Here is a 13,883-nt window from a genome sequence, read left to right as displayed (position 1 = left end):
AGAAGACATGCTATCCAGCTGTGTCTTATAAATTGCTTAATAAATACTGCTTACATGTTATTTCTTTCCATGCATCTTTTCACTTCCTTATTAGCCAGCTCCTCGAGATATACCCAGCATAGTTATATATAGGACGTGATGTTCATCACTAATGGAAAATAGAATTATAATCTACAAAGGTGTTATATAAATGGGAAGGAACACAGATTTTGGTTGTAATTTTTCTGAAAGCAATCTCTGGGTAAAAAACTAACCCAAAATACCCATCTAGTAAAATAAGCACTACACATGCCAGAATGACTATGTTCAGCATAATTCTGGCCCACGCTGGCATGTCAGGGCCATTTCTTCTGCGGGCTCAGCCAGCTGCCTCTCCGCAGTTATAGATGAGGAATGGCAGAGGACGCAGTGCAGCCCTCGAGAGACGTGCGTGGAGGTGGCCAGCGAGCTGGGCAGGAGCACCGACACGTTCTTCAAGCCTCCCTGTGTGAATGTGTTCCGGTGTGGCGGCTGCTGCAATGAAGAGAGCCTCGCCTGTGTGAACACGAGCACCTCGTACGTTTCCAAACAGGTATGCGGACATCAGCCTGCGCACCCTCTCTGGAGCCCTGATGCTGATTGTGTTGACAGCCACAGCTCAGCTTCCAGCCAAGTGCTGTCTAAATGCTTGAGGTGTGTTATCTCATTCAACCCAGAAACAAGCTGAAAGGGCAGCTTTTTATCTTCCTTTATAGTTGAGGAAATGGAAGCTCAGAGAGGTAACTTGTGGCAGAGCTGTGCTTCAAATCCAGGTTTGTTCGGTAAGTTACAGGATACAGTGTTAGTCACCAACGGAAGAAGAACCTGAACCCTTGCCAGTTACTGAACCCTTGTCAGTTACTGTCTGTCTGATGCTATAATGTCAAGAATCAGAAAATCCTATGGGAGTTACTGGAACAGACATTAAAAGGAACGAAGACAACCAAAGTCTTATGTATTCATTAGGTTCGGTGTTGTTCAAATGGAGTGACTGAGGAGACTTTAATGAAGGCTGTGGGCAGGGTTGGGGAAGGAGGTGGGCCTGGTGAAGTACCCAGGGCTGGCAGAAAGGGGAAGCTGTTCCCACCCTTAGACTGAAGAGGCAAGAGGATGGAGCCGTTATGGGAGCTCAGAGAGAAAGTGGAGAAGAGGGCTAATGGGTGGGCTGGAGGAGTGGCAGCCAATGCCAACCTTTAGCCCAAGAGGGGTGGGGGTGGGAGACAAGGGTGCCCCTAGATCAGGTCCATAGAGGTCAGCATGCCAGTGGGGAAGGAAGGAGAGAGGATGGTGTCTCGGGAGAGGCAAATGGAGAATATCCAGCTCAAAAGACCTTTGAAAATAATCCTCCAGTCCCTGTGAAAGAAATGATTCTTCCCAGGGGGAGGGTGTAGCTCAGTGGTAGAGCGTCTGCTTTGCATGCAGGAGGTCCTGGGTTCAATACCTCCACCAAAAATAAACAAATAAATGAACCTGATTACCTCCCCCACTGAAAAAAAAGAAAGAAATGATTCTTCCCACTCCATCTTATAAAATCCCTTTTGCTCAATAGGTAAGTTTTTCTTTCTATCACTACCATATTGTTGTTAAATGTGATAAATGTTGCATAGTAGGGCAGTAATAACAATCTTAGGAAAACATTTAAAAAGAGTAAGTCAAACTACATTTCCATTGGTTCTGTGTTGCAAATTCCTCATGCATGTTGACATATTCATGTAATTGTCACATTTGCCTAGACAGTCTTTTCGCATGATTATGAAAAGAGATATTACAGTAAAATTACGTATGCGTTGAATATATTCATGTTAGGTAATTATCTTAATTGGACAGAAAGAATGGAATGCTGGTTTGTTTGGTAACAGGTCAACTTATCCTTAATTTTTCCCTTCTAGTAGCCCTTAAAATATCCCTTAAACTGTAGAGTTTCTTTTCTAAATTCTTTTCAAGAACCTTGGAACATGTACAAATTCTGACTTCTATTTGACAATCAGGAAGAAAAAAATGACATAAGTATGGCTAAGCATCAACTGTCAGTAGAAACAAAGCTTGCATAACGTAGGAGGCTTTAGTTCATGGCCATGTTATACCCTAGAGTGCAGCTGAAAAATTTCGCAAGAAGATGAAATTCATGCAAAATAAACAGTTGAAAAACACTCTCTTAGACTCACAGAAGTTCCATTACACAGCGAAAGGTCAGGATAAACACAACTTTAATGGATTGTTTCCACTTAATAGATAGTTGAGTACTTTATTTTGACTGCTGTATTCAACAAATGAGTAGTTTTAAAGAATGTGCTCAAGTGGAAGTACACAGCAGTTTTTCTTTTCAAATATGCATATCTGAACATTTTAATAGTAGTTTTTTTTTAAACTACCTCTCAACCCAGAGTTATAGACTATTCGGTGAAATATCTCTTAGAAACTAAGTGAATAAATGAATACTCTGTGTAGTAAGGACTGCATGGAATGGTGATTGAATGGACAGAATATTAAAATCAAGTTCAAATTCATCCATGTATCAGAGAACCCACTCTGAGAACAAAGTAATTGATATTTCTCTAAATTCTACTTGATGAGATCCCATCTCGCTTCTTCTGGTCACAGTAATTTCATTCTCAAAAGTAGTAAGAAATATTCTTAAGAGTATCCCCTCTGGCTCTAGAGTAGACTGACTGGGCTCAAATCCCCACTCTTCCAATCAGGAGTTCTTTGGCTTTAGACAAGTTATATAACCTCTCTGTACATCTATTTCTTCACCTGTTGAGTGAGGGGAGGGTAATTTAAAAAACCCACCCTCTAATGTTGTTATAAAGAGTAAATGAATTAATATAAAAGTGCTTACAACAGGGGCTGGCATGTAGAAACATAGAAAAAATGATATTGATGTTACCTGTAATTATTTGTTTGGGCGTGATGATCTTGTTTCAGTCAGTGATTACTATGTAATGCTGCATAAAAAACACCCTAAAACTTAGTGGCTTCAAACAATGATAACTTATTCTCATTTATGTATCTGAGATTCAGTTAGTTCAGAGTGGGCTGGACACAAGGTTGCAGGTTGAATCTAGTTCTGGTCCCTGTGTCTCTCATCCCTTGGACCAGCAAGCCTGCCAGATCATGCTCTTCTCATGAGAAAGAGAGCATGAGAAAACAAGCCCCAGAACACATGCACAATTTCAAGTTTGTGCTTGTGTCGTGTCTGCTAATGTCCTGTCAACCAAAGCAAGTCACATGGCCAAGTCCAAAGTCAAGGAACAGGAAACTGTATTCATTCAATGGAGGCGGCGTGGGAAGGGATAAGTAAATATTTTTTAACAATAACCTATTACCATGGTCTCAAAGAAACTTCACAGCTAGAATTTCATTTAATCCTTACAACTTTAAAGCAGGAGCAGGGACTATTTTACAAGGGTACCAGGGACACCAAAAAGTTAGGAGATTTGACCAAAGTTAAATACCTGATAAAGTTGGATAAGATCCCAGTCTTCTGACTCCCAGCCCAGCATTCTTTCCATCATGCCAGCCCTTATCCTTACTACTTCTATTCTTAATGGACAAGTTTGCTAAAATCACCACCATAAGATAAAGGCAAAAATGCAGACAGTAGACATTTTTTTAAAAATGTGTATCATAGTTATCTTTCTCTACTATAGCTCTTTCAGATATCAGTGCCTTTGACATCAGTACCTGAATTAGTGCCTGTCAAAGTTGCCAACCATACAGGTTGTAAGTGCTTGTCCACGGCTCCCCGCCATCCGTATTCAATTATCAGAAGATCCATCCAGATCCCAGAAGAAGATCGGTAAACATTTCTTATACTTCATTATGCTTGTTCTTGCCACTGCTAAAGTGTGTGTGGAGAATACTTCATTAATTATAGAGTCATCACACTCTCTTCAAGCTCTTCTTCTGTTAGCTTCTAACTCAGATCTACAGGTAACTGTTTGGCAAATATATATCTCTATTCTTTTTTTTTAATTAGGTGTTACATGTATATTGCAGTAAGACCCAAAAGCTCAGTGGTTATGAACTCAGAATGTCAACTTGTGAGCACTTTTGTTCTTATTAATGTGCATAGTCTAATGTGGTTGTAAAACTCTACTCCAGTCTCCAGTTTTGCATATTCCAGAGCAAGCATTAGATTAAATTCATTTCAGGCTGTTTATAAATTTAAGTCCCAAAACTAGGAGGGAAAAAACATTCCTGGAGTCTCTGGGGAGTGACAAAACTCCCTGCATCCGATTTTGGCAATTTTTTAACCCTTCTGCTTAAGATTACCAAATGGGAAATCTTATTCTAAGTGAAAATGACTTAAAATTAATTTGGACTTGGACATCTTCTTGTGAGGATTTTGTGATTCTTCATGAGACAAATTATGACCCCCAAAAGTGTTCTAAAAGCAAAGTAAGTGATTCATTTGGTGGTGGGGGGAAGCATTTAATATAGAGAACAAAGGGCAAATTATAACCACTGAATAAAAATATAAAGTAACTAAGTTGGATACTTAGGTCTTGCAAAAGTAAAGGAGTGAACACTCTGTGTGAGTAGCAAGTGAAGGATGAGCTGGTGGTTATATGTTTGTTAACACTGAGCCAAGAAGACCCCTCTGCCTTTCTCAAGCAGAAAAGGAAACAGATAAAAAGAACGTTTATCCTCAAGACGTTCCTGCTGTCCTGGTCAATGTTCTTACCTCCATTTTAAAGAAGATAAGGCTTAGGAGCTATGTTAGAACACTATTTACTTTTGGTAAAATAAGCTCTGTTGACAGCTAATTTGCATAGTTTTAACACCAATCTTCTTAAAAAGACGGTAACTTGCCAAAATGACAGTTTAGTTTCCAGAGGTTTCCACAGAGAATATTTGTAATTACAGAATTACTACCTAATAGCATGCAGTTCATAAATATGAATTTAAGCTCCTTAAAAATCTTAACAAGATCTTGTGGTAGCTCACAGCGAAAAAAATGCGACAATGAATATATGTATGTTCACGTATAACTGAAAAATTGTGCTCTACACTGGAAATTGATACAACATTGTAAAATGACTCTTAACTCTTCTCCCCTTGGAAATGTACTCATTATTTAAACAAATGTTCCAAAGGTCTGATGACCCTTGAAAGCTTTAAAATCTGATTTATTGTTTTCTTTTCCTAGCTGTTCCCATTCCAAGAAACTCTGTCCTGTTGACATGCTGTGGGATAGCAACAAATGTAAATGCATTTTACAGGACGAGAATCCCCTCCCTGGAATGGAAGGTAATGATAGCACTAGTGAAATAGTAATAGTAATAATAAAAATAACAATAGCAGCTAATATTTATTGACCAAGCAATGTTGTAAGCCTTTTATATGTATCAACTCATTTAATCCTCCCAATACTCCTATCATGTGTGGTTAGTATCCCTTTCTTTTTTACAATTACAAAATGGACACAGCAAAATGTCTAGTAATTTTCTCAAGGTCACACAGGTAACAGTGATAGAAGCAGTGAGATTCCAGAGCCCTCTGTGCTATAATTTTGTAACACATCCACCAATGCATCATTCTTTTAAATCTTAAAGAAAAGTCCAAAGTGCTTTAAGCATCCCAAAACATTGAATGTGAAAGGGGATGATAACCTTTAAAGACAGCTACTTCAGAACTAAACACGAGTCAACTACATTTTACTAACTTATTTGTATGAAAGTCTCACAGGAACACAAGGTTATTTTGGACTTGTTGGTTTCTTTCAACAGTGTCATGTGAAAACATGCCAATAATTTGAAAAACGGTGAGTAAGAGAAAACTTCGGAAACTAGGACAAAGTAAAAGCAAAACGTGGCTATTGGGATAAGGGGAGTCGGGAACCAGATGAGATAGGCTGTCATCACTGCACATAACTCAGAAGGCTCTGGTTTTTGGTCATGGACACCTGGCTGAAAATGAATGCACTTTTTAATTCACTTCCCAGAGACCTTGACATGATTCCCCTGAAAAGATCACAAGGAATCATGCAATTTGAATCTTGATTGTTTTAAACTATAATCTATAAGCAAGACTAGTAAGGATTCAACTCTAAGGAGTCCGTCCTAGAAACTAAATAACAACCTATTTTCTATGCTTCTGTCTCTCAGCTTCCTTCTAAGTGTTTTCATGAAAGCTCAACCCAGGGTTTGAGGGAATCTTAAAGTTCATGTAGTTTAAATGTCCATGCCGATCTTTTTTTTTTAATTATAGTTTTTTGTAGTTGATTTACATTGTTCTGTTAGTTTAAGTTATACAGCAAAGTGATTCAGATATATAGATAGATAGATAGATAGATAGATTCTTTTTCAGATTCTTTTCCATTATAGGTCATTACAAGGTATTGAATATAGTTTCCTGTGCTGTACAGTGCGACCTTGTTGTTTATGTCTTTCATACTTAATAGTATGTATCTGTTAATCCCAAACTCCTAATGTATCCCTCCCCCCCACTTTCCCCTTTGGTAACCATAGGTTTGTTTTCTATGTCTGTGAGTCTGTTTCTCTTTTGTAAATAAGTTCATTTGTGTTATTTTTTTAGATTCCACATATAAGTGATATCATACGATATTTATCTTTCTCTGTCTGACTTACTTCACTTTGTATGATAATCTCGAGATCCATCCATATTGCTGCAAATGGCATTAGTTCATTCTTTTTATGGCTGAGTAGTATTCCATTGTATATATACACCACATCTTCTTTATCTATTCATCCGTCAGTGGACATTTAGGTTGCTTCCATGTTTTCACTGTTGTAATAGTGCTGCAATGAACATTGGGGTGCGTGCTCTTTTCAAATTAGAGTTTTGATCTTTTCTGGATCTATGCCTAGGAGTGGGATGGCTGGACCATATGGTAACTCTATACATGCCTATGCAGATCTCGAATTTCATGTGTATCCTCCCTACCAAGTCTTCAGCCATCCTCTGCTAGAAAATTTATCAATCCTGGAGAAACCTGCCAAACCCACTGAGGCAGCTCAGTTACTCTGGACACACTCTTGTTGCTAGTAAACTATATTGAACCTGAATCTCTGTCTCTGTCTAGAACAGTACTGTCCAATGGAATTACAGTGAGAGTCGCATATATAACTTACATTAGTACTCACATTAAAAAGGTCAAAAGAAATGGGTGAAGTTAATTTTAATATTTTATTTAATCCAAAATATCTAAAATACTTTTATTTCAGCATGCAAGCAATATCAAATTTGTCAATGATCCATCCTTCATTCTTGGTGCTAAACCTTTGAAATCCAGTGTGTCGTTTACACTTACAGCATATCTCAATTCAGGCTTGCCGCTTAATGCTCAGTGTGGCTTATAGCTATGAACTTGGACCACCTGGCTCTGGACCATCAGTTCAGGTTTACCCTGCAGTGCCATGTGAAACCAATCCCATTCTTTCTCCATGTGACCCATTTTTAAACTGCTTTAGAAAGTTGTTGTGGGAGGCTGTAAACGTATAGCTTAAAGGCTATTGTAATCAAAGTTTCCCTGATGCAAAGCTCCTGGGAGAGAGATTTGTACCCGGGAGCTTTACATGCAGGAGTGTGTTGAAAGGTGAGAGGGAGGCAGGACTGGGCTGAGAGACAAGTTGAACTGTACTGCGATTGCCAAGTGGCAATAGCCGATCCTGTGGAGAGCTGAAGCCGGGACCGCCTTTGTGGGGATGTCTTAAATTGAGGCAAGGGGGCTGGGTCCTACAGCCTGGATATGGACTGTCTTGGGGAGGGGATATCACTTTGTGTGAGGCAGCTTCTTTCTGCTGAAGATAATTCCTGGAGAGAGACTTAGTCAGTGCACATGTATGTTGAGGGTACGAAGAGTACTGGGGAAAGAGAGGAGTGCTCTGAGCAGGGGAAAGATGGCTGCTCAGGCTGGAAGTGAGAGACCATAGCATGTCGGGATGCTGGAAGAAGTTCAGCATGGCGGGGATTTAGGGCGGGGGCGGCCAGGTAGATGCAAGAGAGCAATCTGGAGAGGATAACAGGGGACCTTGTGAACCTTGTCCCAGAGCTTGGATGTAATGCTAAACGCAAAAGGAAACCACTCCACTGGTTCAAGCAGAGAGTACCAGCGCTAGTTAGAATTTTAACACAATCAACCCAGTGACAGTCGACAAGAGAATGGGTTGGCCTAGGGCAGGCGGGGATGAAGGGGACCTTCTGGGAAGTTGTCCCAGTGATGGAATTGAGAGGCATGGGGTAGCCTGGATCCCTGTCACTTCTAATTTTCATCTCCCACAATTCAATTAATATGGGCCAAGTTCACGGTCACTTCTCTAGTGGCCCCATCAAACACTGACGCATACTGAGCTTACGTTCACTACATGTCTTTTTCTCCACACATGGGGCTGTTAAGCCAACTAACTGCCTTTTCTACAGGGACTTCTCTTCCCTGAATGAGCATGTGTGGGTTGGTGAATCCAAGTCCAGTTTAATTTCATCTTGTTAGATTCAGGCCATTGCTCTAACCTGCTATATATATATATATATATATGAGTCCTGATTCCAGATTTTAAATTCCTCAAGATACCTGCAAATTCAAGAATTTACTTGGAAAACATTTCATCCATTTATTGATAAAAATGATAAATGGAACAAAGCTGAGGACCTAATACATTGGGGTATCCCATCATCAGCTTCCCTAGGATTGAAATTGATACACAATACTTTCAAGTATTGCCCTTAGCTAGTTGCTGCTTCACCCAGTTCTCCTATATCCAGTCTCTGTTACTTTTAACTTATCTGTAAGGATTGAGGCCAGCCACAAGAATGGAGTTGGGCCAACCCTGCAGTGTTCTAAGTGAACCTCTACTGCCACCTAGTGATCTATGCAAATCTCCTAAGAGCTTCTGTCTAGTCTCATCTTGCCCCAAAGTGACATCTTCTTGGCTGACATATGGCTTACAAAGCTTACCTTTTCCCTCTTCACATAATTCAGGATGAAGTATCCCCAGATCTAGCCTTTCAACACCCATCCCACATGGTCCCTCAAAGATCATCAACCACAGCGCAGTTAAGATCATGAGATTGGACAACATGAGATAGCCAGACATTGGCAAGCCATATGTTTTAACCCAGTGTCTCGGATGGGATTCTTCAGAGTCTCCAGATATCGGCCTTCTTCAGGACCAGTTTATTACAACAAATAAACTAGACAAATGTTTATCAAGTGCCTGTTTTATGGTAGGACGATGAGACCTGATCCCTATAACCTTCAGGAGTTTTTAATTAATGAAGGAAACATAGAAGTAGACACAAATGTAAGCAGTGCAAGGAAGGACAGGATGGAAATACCCAGAGTGAGGGCACTTACTTAAACATGAAGTTGGGAAAGATATCAGTTGGAAAGGATGACTAGCAAAGGGAAGGACAAGGCCAAAGGCATGGCGTTGAGAGACTCTGACATATCACGGGAACAAAGAGTACTATAATTTGGTATGTATGGAGTATAGGGTACGTGAGAGAGACATACAGACAGACGGAGGATGAGTCTGGGAGGTTAGTAGGGTCCAGTTCATGGAGGGTCTCTTATGTCCTGGTGGGGAAATTGGCTTTTATTGTGAAAGAGGGGAACCTTTTAAGATAATTAAGCATTAAAGTGACATGATTAAATTTGCATTTGATATTGTGGAGAATAGATTGATTGAAATTGTGGTGGAGTGAGTGACAGCCATCTACACAAAAACACAAGGCACCAACTGAATTGAGGCAGTGGCAGCGATGATGAAAAATAACAAATGCAGGGAGGCAGAACTGGGTGGCCATGGTAATTAGACTCAGTATGGCAGGTGGTCAGGAGTGGTGGCGCCGTTCCCTAAGTGAGGCAGACTGAGAGAGCAGCGGGTGTGAGGAAGACACTCACCGCTTAACTTTCCTCCAAACCTTTCAAGAATGCTGAGGTGGCATGTCAAGTTCTTCCAAAGTTTCTGCCTCTTCTTTTTTTTTTTTTTTGCGATGAATTTCAACCTGACGATCAGAATTAGACATGGAATAGTAGTTATCCAATTATTTTGTACATTCTAGAAGAAGCATCTGTCAGCTAAGTGTGTCAAAAATTTCTCAGACCCTCCTCTCAGCTAATCGTATCTTCCAATAGATGTCTGTGGACTCAGAGTTCATGATCACTGTTGTATCTTTTCTATTAGTGCTGTGATCTCTGTTAAGGAAATACATCACTGTTTCTACCCATAGTCTGGAAGGTCTGAGGTGTATTTCTACAATGCCAATATTTCTCTTCTTCTCTCCTTTTAATCTTCTTCTAAAACCTGGGAAGGACTAGACTCATAATCCTTAGACATCCTATATTTTATGACTAGTACTTGGTTGTGAAAGTTTGCTTTTTTTAACAAGTCACCAACCTAAAAATCTCTAAAAACTATATCATATCAAAAATATTCCCTTTACAGCATTTGTAGCACAGACTTAAGTGAACACATGAATTCTGTGTTAGTATTGTGAAATCAGAGGTAACTCTCCTTCACCCTGTGAAAACATAAGGGGAAAAGATCCACACCAAAGAAGAATGGGTAAATCCAAGTTATTTTAGAATGATGGAAAGTATACAACCGACTTGAGTGATCATGTTCTCTACAGTACAGCTATTCGACTAACACTTTCCTGTTTCTGTTCAGAACATGCTCCTCTCCAGGAACTGGCTCTCTGTGGGCCGCACATGAAGTTTGATGAAGATCGTTGTGAGTGTGTCTGCAAAACACCGTGTCCCAGAGATCTCGTCCAGCACCCAGAAAACTGCAGTTGCATTGAGTGCAGAGAGAGTCTGGAGAGCTGCTGCCAAAAGCACAAGACATTTCACCCAGACACCTGCAGGTGAATGGCTTTTGCACTCTCGTCTTAACTTGAGTCATTGACATTTAGCATAAATGCCATTTACATTCAGTGAGATTCCTGATTAAGCCAATTTCATTATTCAGTGCCAAGCCCCCTTTTTGATAGTAAAACAGAGGTTTGGCAACTCAGGAATAAGCGAGAGTATGTAGAGTGATGAATAATTGTGAAATCATGAAAATCCTGCCTGCTGCTGTAGGCTTATGGATCTTAAGCTAAAATTAAAATTGATGAAATTTAAACAACTATTTCGGGGGTGGTTTCAGATCAGCAGACTCTTTATTCAGTCTCTTTCTCAATATATGTCCACATAAGTTTGTTTTTTCTTCAAAGGAAGGGGATGCCACTGGATTTATATAGCAAGAAATTTACTGATAAATAGAACACTTAGAAGTTAGCGGTTGTGCTTTCATAAATTTTGAAACCTTGTGGGATAACCATTCAGGATTTTATATTGACATTTTAATTACATATGTGGAAAATTTACTTGGAAAACGTAATCGAGTCAGAAGAGAGTTTTAATTTTGTATTTAGTCCTTGATTCTGAATTCTCATGTTTGTTTTCTTTTGTAACAGCTGTGAGGACAGGTGCCCCTTTCACACTAGAACCTGTACAAATGGAAAACCAGCCTGTCCAAAGCACTGCCGCTTTCCAAAGGAGAAAAGGGCCACCCATGGGCCCCACAGTCGAGAAAATCCTTGATTCAGCTTCGATCCCCAATTCCCCATCCCTGTCATTTTAAACAGCATGCTACTTTGCCAAGTTGCTGTCACTGTTCCAGGTGTTAGGGAAAAAATCCATTTTACACAGTACCACAGTGAATTCAGACCGACCCTCCATTAAACACCAGCTGAGGATTCCCTGGCTCACTGACAGATGTCTTCTAACTAAAGATGCTCTGCACACCAAGGAATGGAGAGGAAGGAATCTGCATTCCCCATCCTCCTTTTTTGGGTGAATGAAAAAGGTTTGATCATCATGGAATGACAGGCGCCATGTGATTAATTACTCAGAGCAGATGAGGCCATTTGCATAGTCTCCGAGTCCTTTGCTAATTGCAACTCTCTTGTGAGTTATTCTGATTTCTTTCTTATGCAGATTTTGATTTGTATGATCAGCACTGATTATCTGATGACTGTCCAGCTTGTAGTTCTACGTTTACCAAACTACTGTCTGTTGTTTCATATTTAAGTGTATTTAAAAAAAATAAACACATTATTCAAGCCGGAGAATTTTGTGTTATTTACTATGCTACCACTCTGAATTTTATGCTAAAGAAAAGATGTTTTTAAAAGAGAAAGGAATTCAGAAGTGGGAGGCGTGGGAGCGACATGAACACAATGAAATTAGATGCCAATTTTGAGAACCTGAAGGAGTAGCTCTCAGAAGGTTTAAGATTCTAAACGAGGTTAAATAAACGTGACCCAAAAATCAGCTGGACATCAGTCTTTCCTTTGAGATTCAATTTACCTTGACTTGACCTTCAACTGAACTTGACTGGACCCCCATCCCATGATGGAGGAGAGCCCACTGGTGCCTTGGACATCTTTGGCGGTATGTTTCCTCTGGCCACCTGCAGCTCCATGTTTCTGCACTTACTCAACCAGCGGTGTCATCCACATCTCAATTCTCGGGGCCACATGCCGCTTCTCTCTGCTCTACAACTGCCCAGAAAGGGAGCCCAAGCCTTCCTCCTTTCCTTTTTCTCCAAAATGCTCCCACAAATAACTTGCTGATGGTGTAGACTTAACTGAGTTTGGTATAACGGGGAATTCAGCAGCACTAGCAGAACTAAGTTATTCAGCAAATAACAATTGATGCCCTCCCCAGGCATCTTGAATAGACGACAGAGCGATAAACACACTCTGTCACAGTATTTATCACCCACCTGTGTAAATAGTTGTGTTCATGTTATCTCCCCACTATGCTCTGACCTTCTTATGATTGGCAGCTGTGTCCTGATCAAACTTGTGTCACCCAAGCTTCTTAGACCAGACCCTGTCGAGCAATGTAGTACTACGGAGAAAGATAATGATAAACAAATAGACCAGAAAAGAGTTTTGTTTCTTCCAAAGCCACATGGGAGAAATATTGGCTTCTGGCCCCAATCCCTGCCCATCCTCTCTCAGGTTCCTAAGCACTTCCTGAATTCTCCCCTCCTTCACTCAAGTTCTCTGAGGCCTGGGGCTCCCTGCCCTGGGGACACGGGCCACCTTGACCTGGCCTGGGACCCATCCCCACAGTGCTGCCATCACCATCCTCCTCATCTCCTGGCATTGGCCCAGTCTCTCCTCCCCTGCCACTGTTCCTCTTGTCCTCACTTATGACCTTTATGTCAACGGGCCTTCTTCTGTCCAGTGTTACTGTTTGATTCTCAGGCTTCTGAAAGGATTCACAGGTAACGCAGTTTCTTAACTATATTAGCATTTCACGTTCTGCTTTGTCCCTTCATTCAGTTTCTACCACTCTCTCCTCAATAGTATTTGGTTAAGTTCCCTTGAAAGCTGCGGTAGCAGACGGTTCAAGGGCCACCGCACAGTTTAGGAGTCACTTTGTCCATCCTTGACTAGTGCAAAGAGAGGCTGTGTCTCGGACAAGGAGAAAAGACCTGCGCTGAAGGACAGCTTCTGCCACTTCATCGCATTATGAGGCTGAGCAACCTCATGGGGCCTCAGCTTCCTCTCCTGCTAAATGGAAGTTATCATCCATCTCCTTGTGTCGGAGTTGCTCATTTCACACCATCAATGAAAACAATGTGAAAAATACAATGTACTTCACACATAAAAGGGATTAAAAGAGAAGTGCGACTGTGAGCAGAATTCTTGGCTTCTACTGGATTCCTGGATCTGCCCTAAAACCCACTCAAACTGTATTTTGGTTAGTGGCTTGGGCTTCCTAATTGCCATTTAGATGGAGATATAAGAGTGACTTCCGGACAAAACAATAGGAGATCTGGCTTTCCTCTTCTGAAACCCCTCCCCCTGCTTCCTCCCCAACCCTCAGTAACCACCAA

At 40.8% G+C, this 13,883-nt stretch overlaps 1 protein-coding gene across 1 annotated transcript in view; it reads left to right on the top strand.

Moving 5' to 3' along the window:
• VEGFD (vascular endothelial growth factor D) overlaps window positions 1-12,093 on the top strand; it is a 34,308-nt gene extending 22,215 nt beyond the window's left edge. The window contains exons 3-7 of the mRNA XM_006212643.4: window positions 381-571; window positions 3,669-3,817; window positions 5,171-5,271; window positions 10,656-10,851; window positions 11,446-12,093. Coding sequence (XP_006212705.2) covers window positions 381-571; window positions 3,669-3,817; window positions 5,171-5,271; window positions 10,656-10,851; window positions 11,446-11,572 — 764 coding nt within the window. The 3' untranslated portion in view covers window positions 11,573-12,093. The remainder of the gene's footprint in view (window positions 1-380; window positions 572-3,668; window positions 3,818-5,170; window positions 5,272-10,655; window positions 10,852-11,445) is intronic.
• The last annotated feature ends 1,790 nt before the right edge of the window (window positions 12,094-13,883 follow it).

The sequence above is a fragment of the Vicugna pacos genome, chromosome X, assembly GCF_048564905.1.
Source record: "Vicugna pacos chromosome X, VicPac4, whole genome shotgun sequence".
In the NCBI taxonomy this organism is placed as follows: Eukaryota; Metazoa; Chordata; class Mammalia; order Artiodactyla; family Camelidae; genus Vicugna; species Vicugna pacos.
This window is presented reverse-complemented; position numbering and strand designations above follow the sequence as displayed.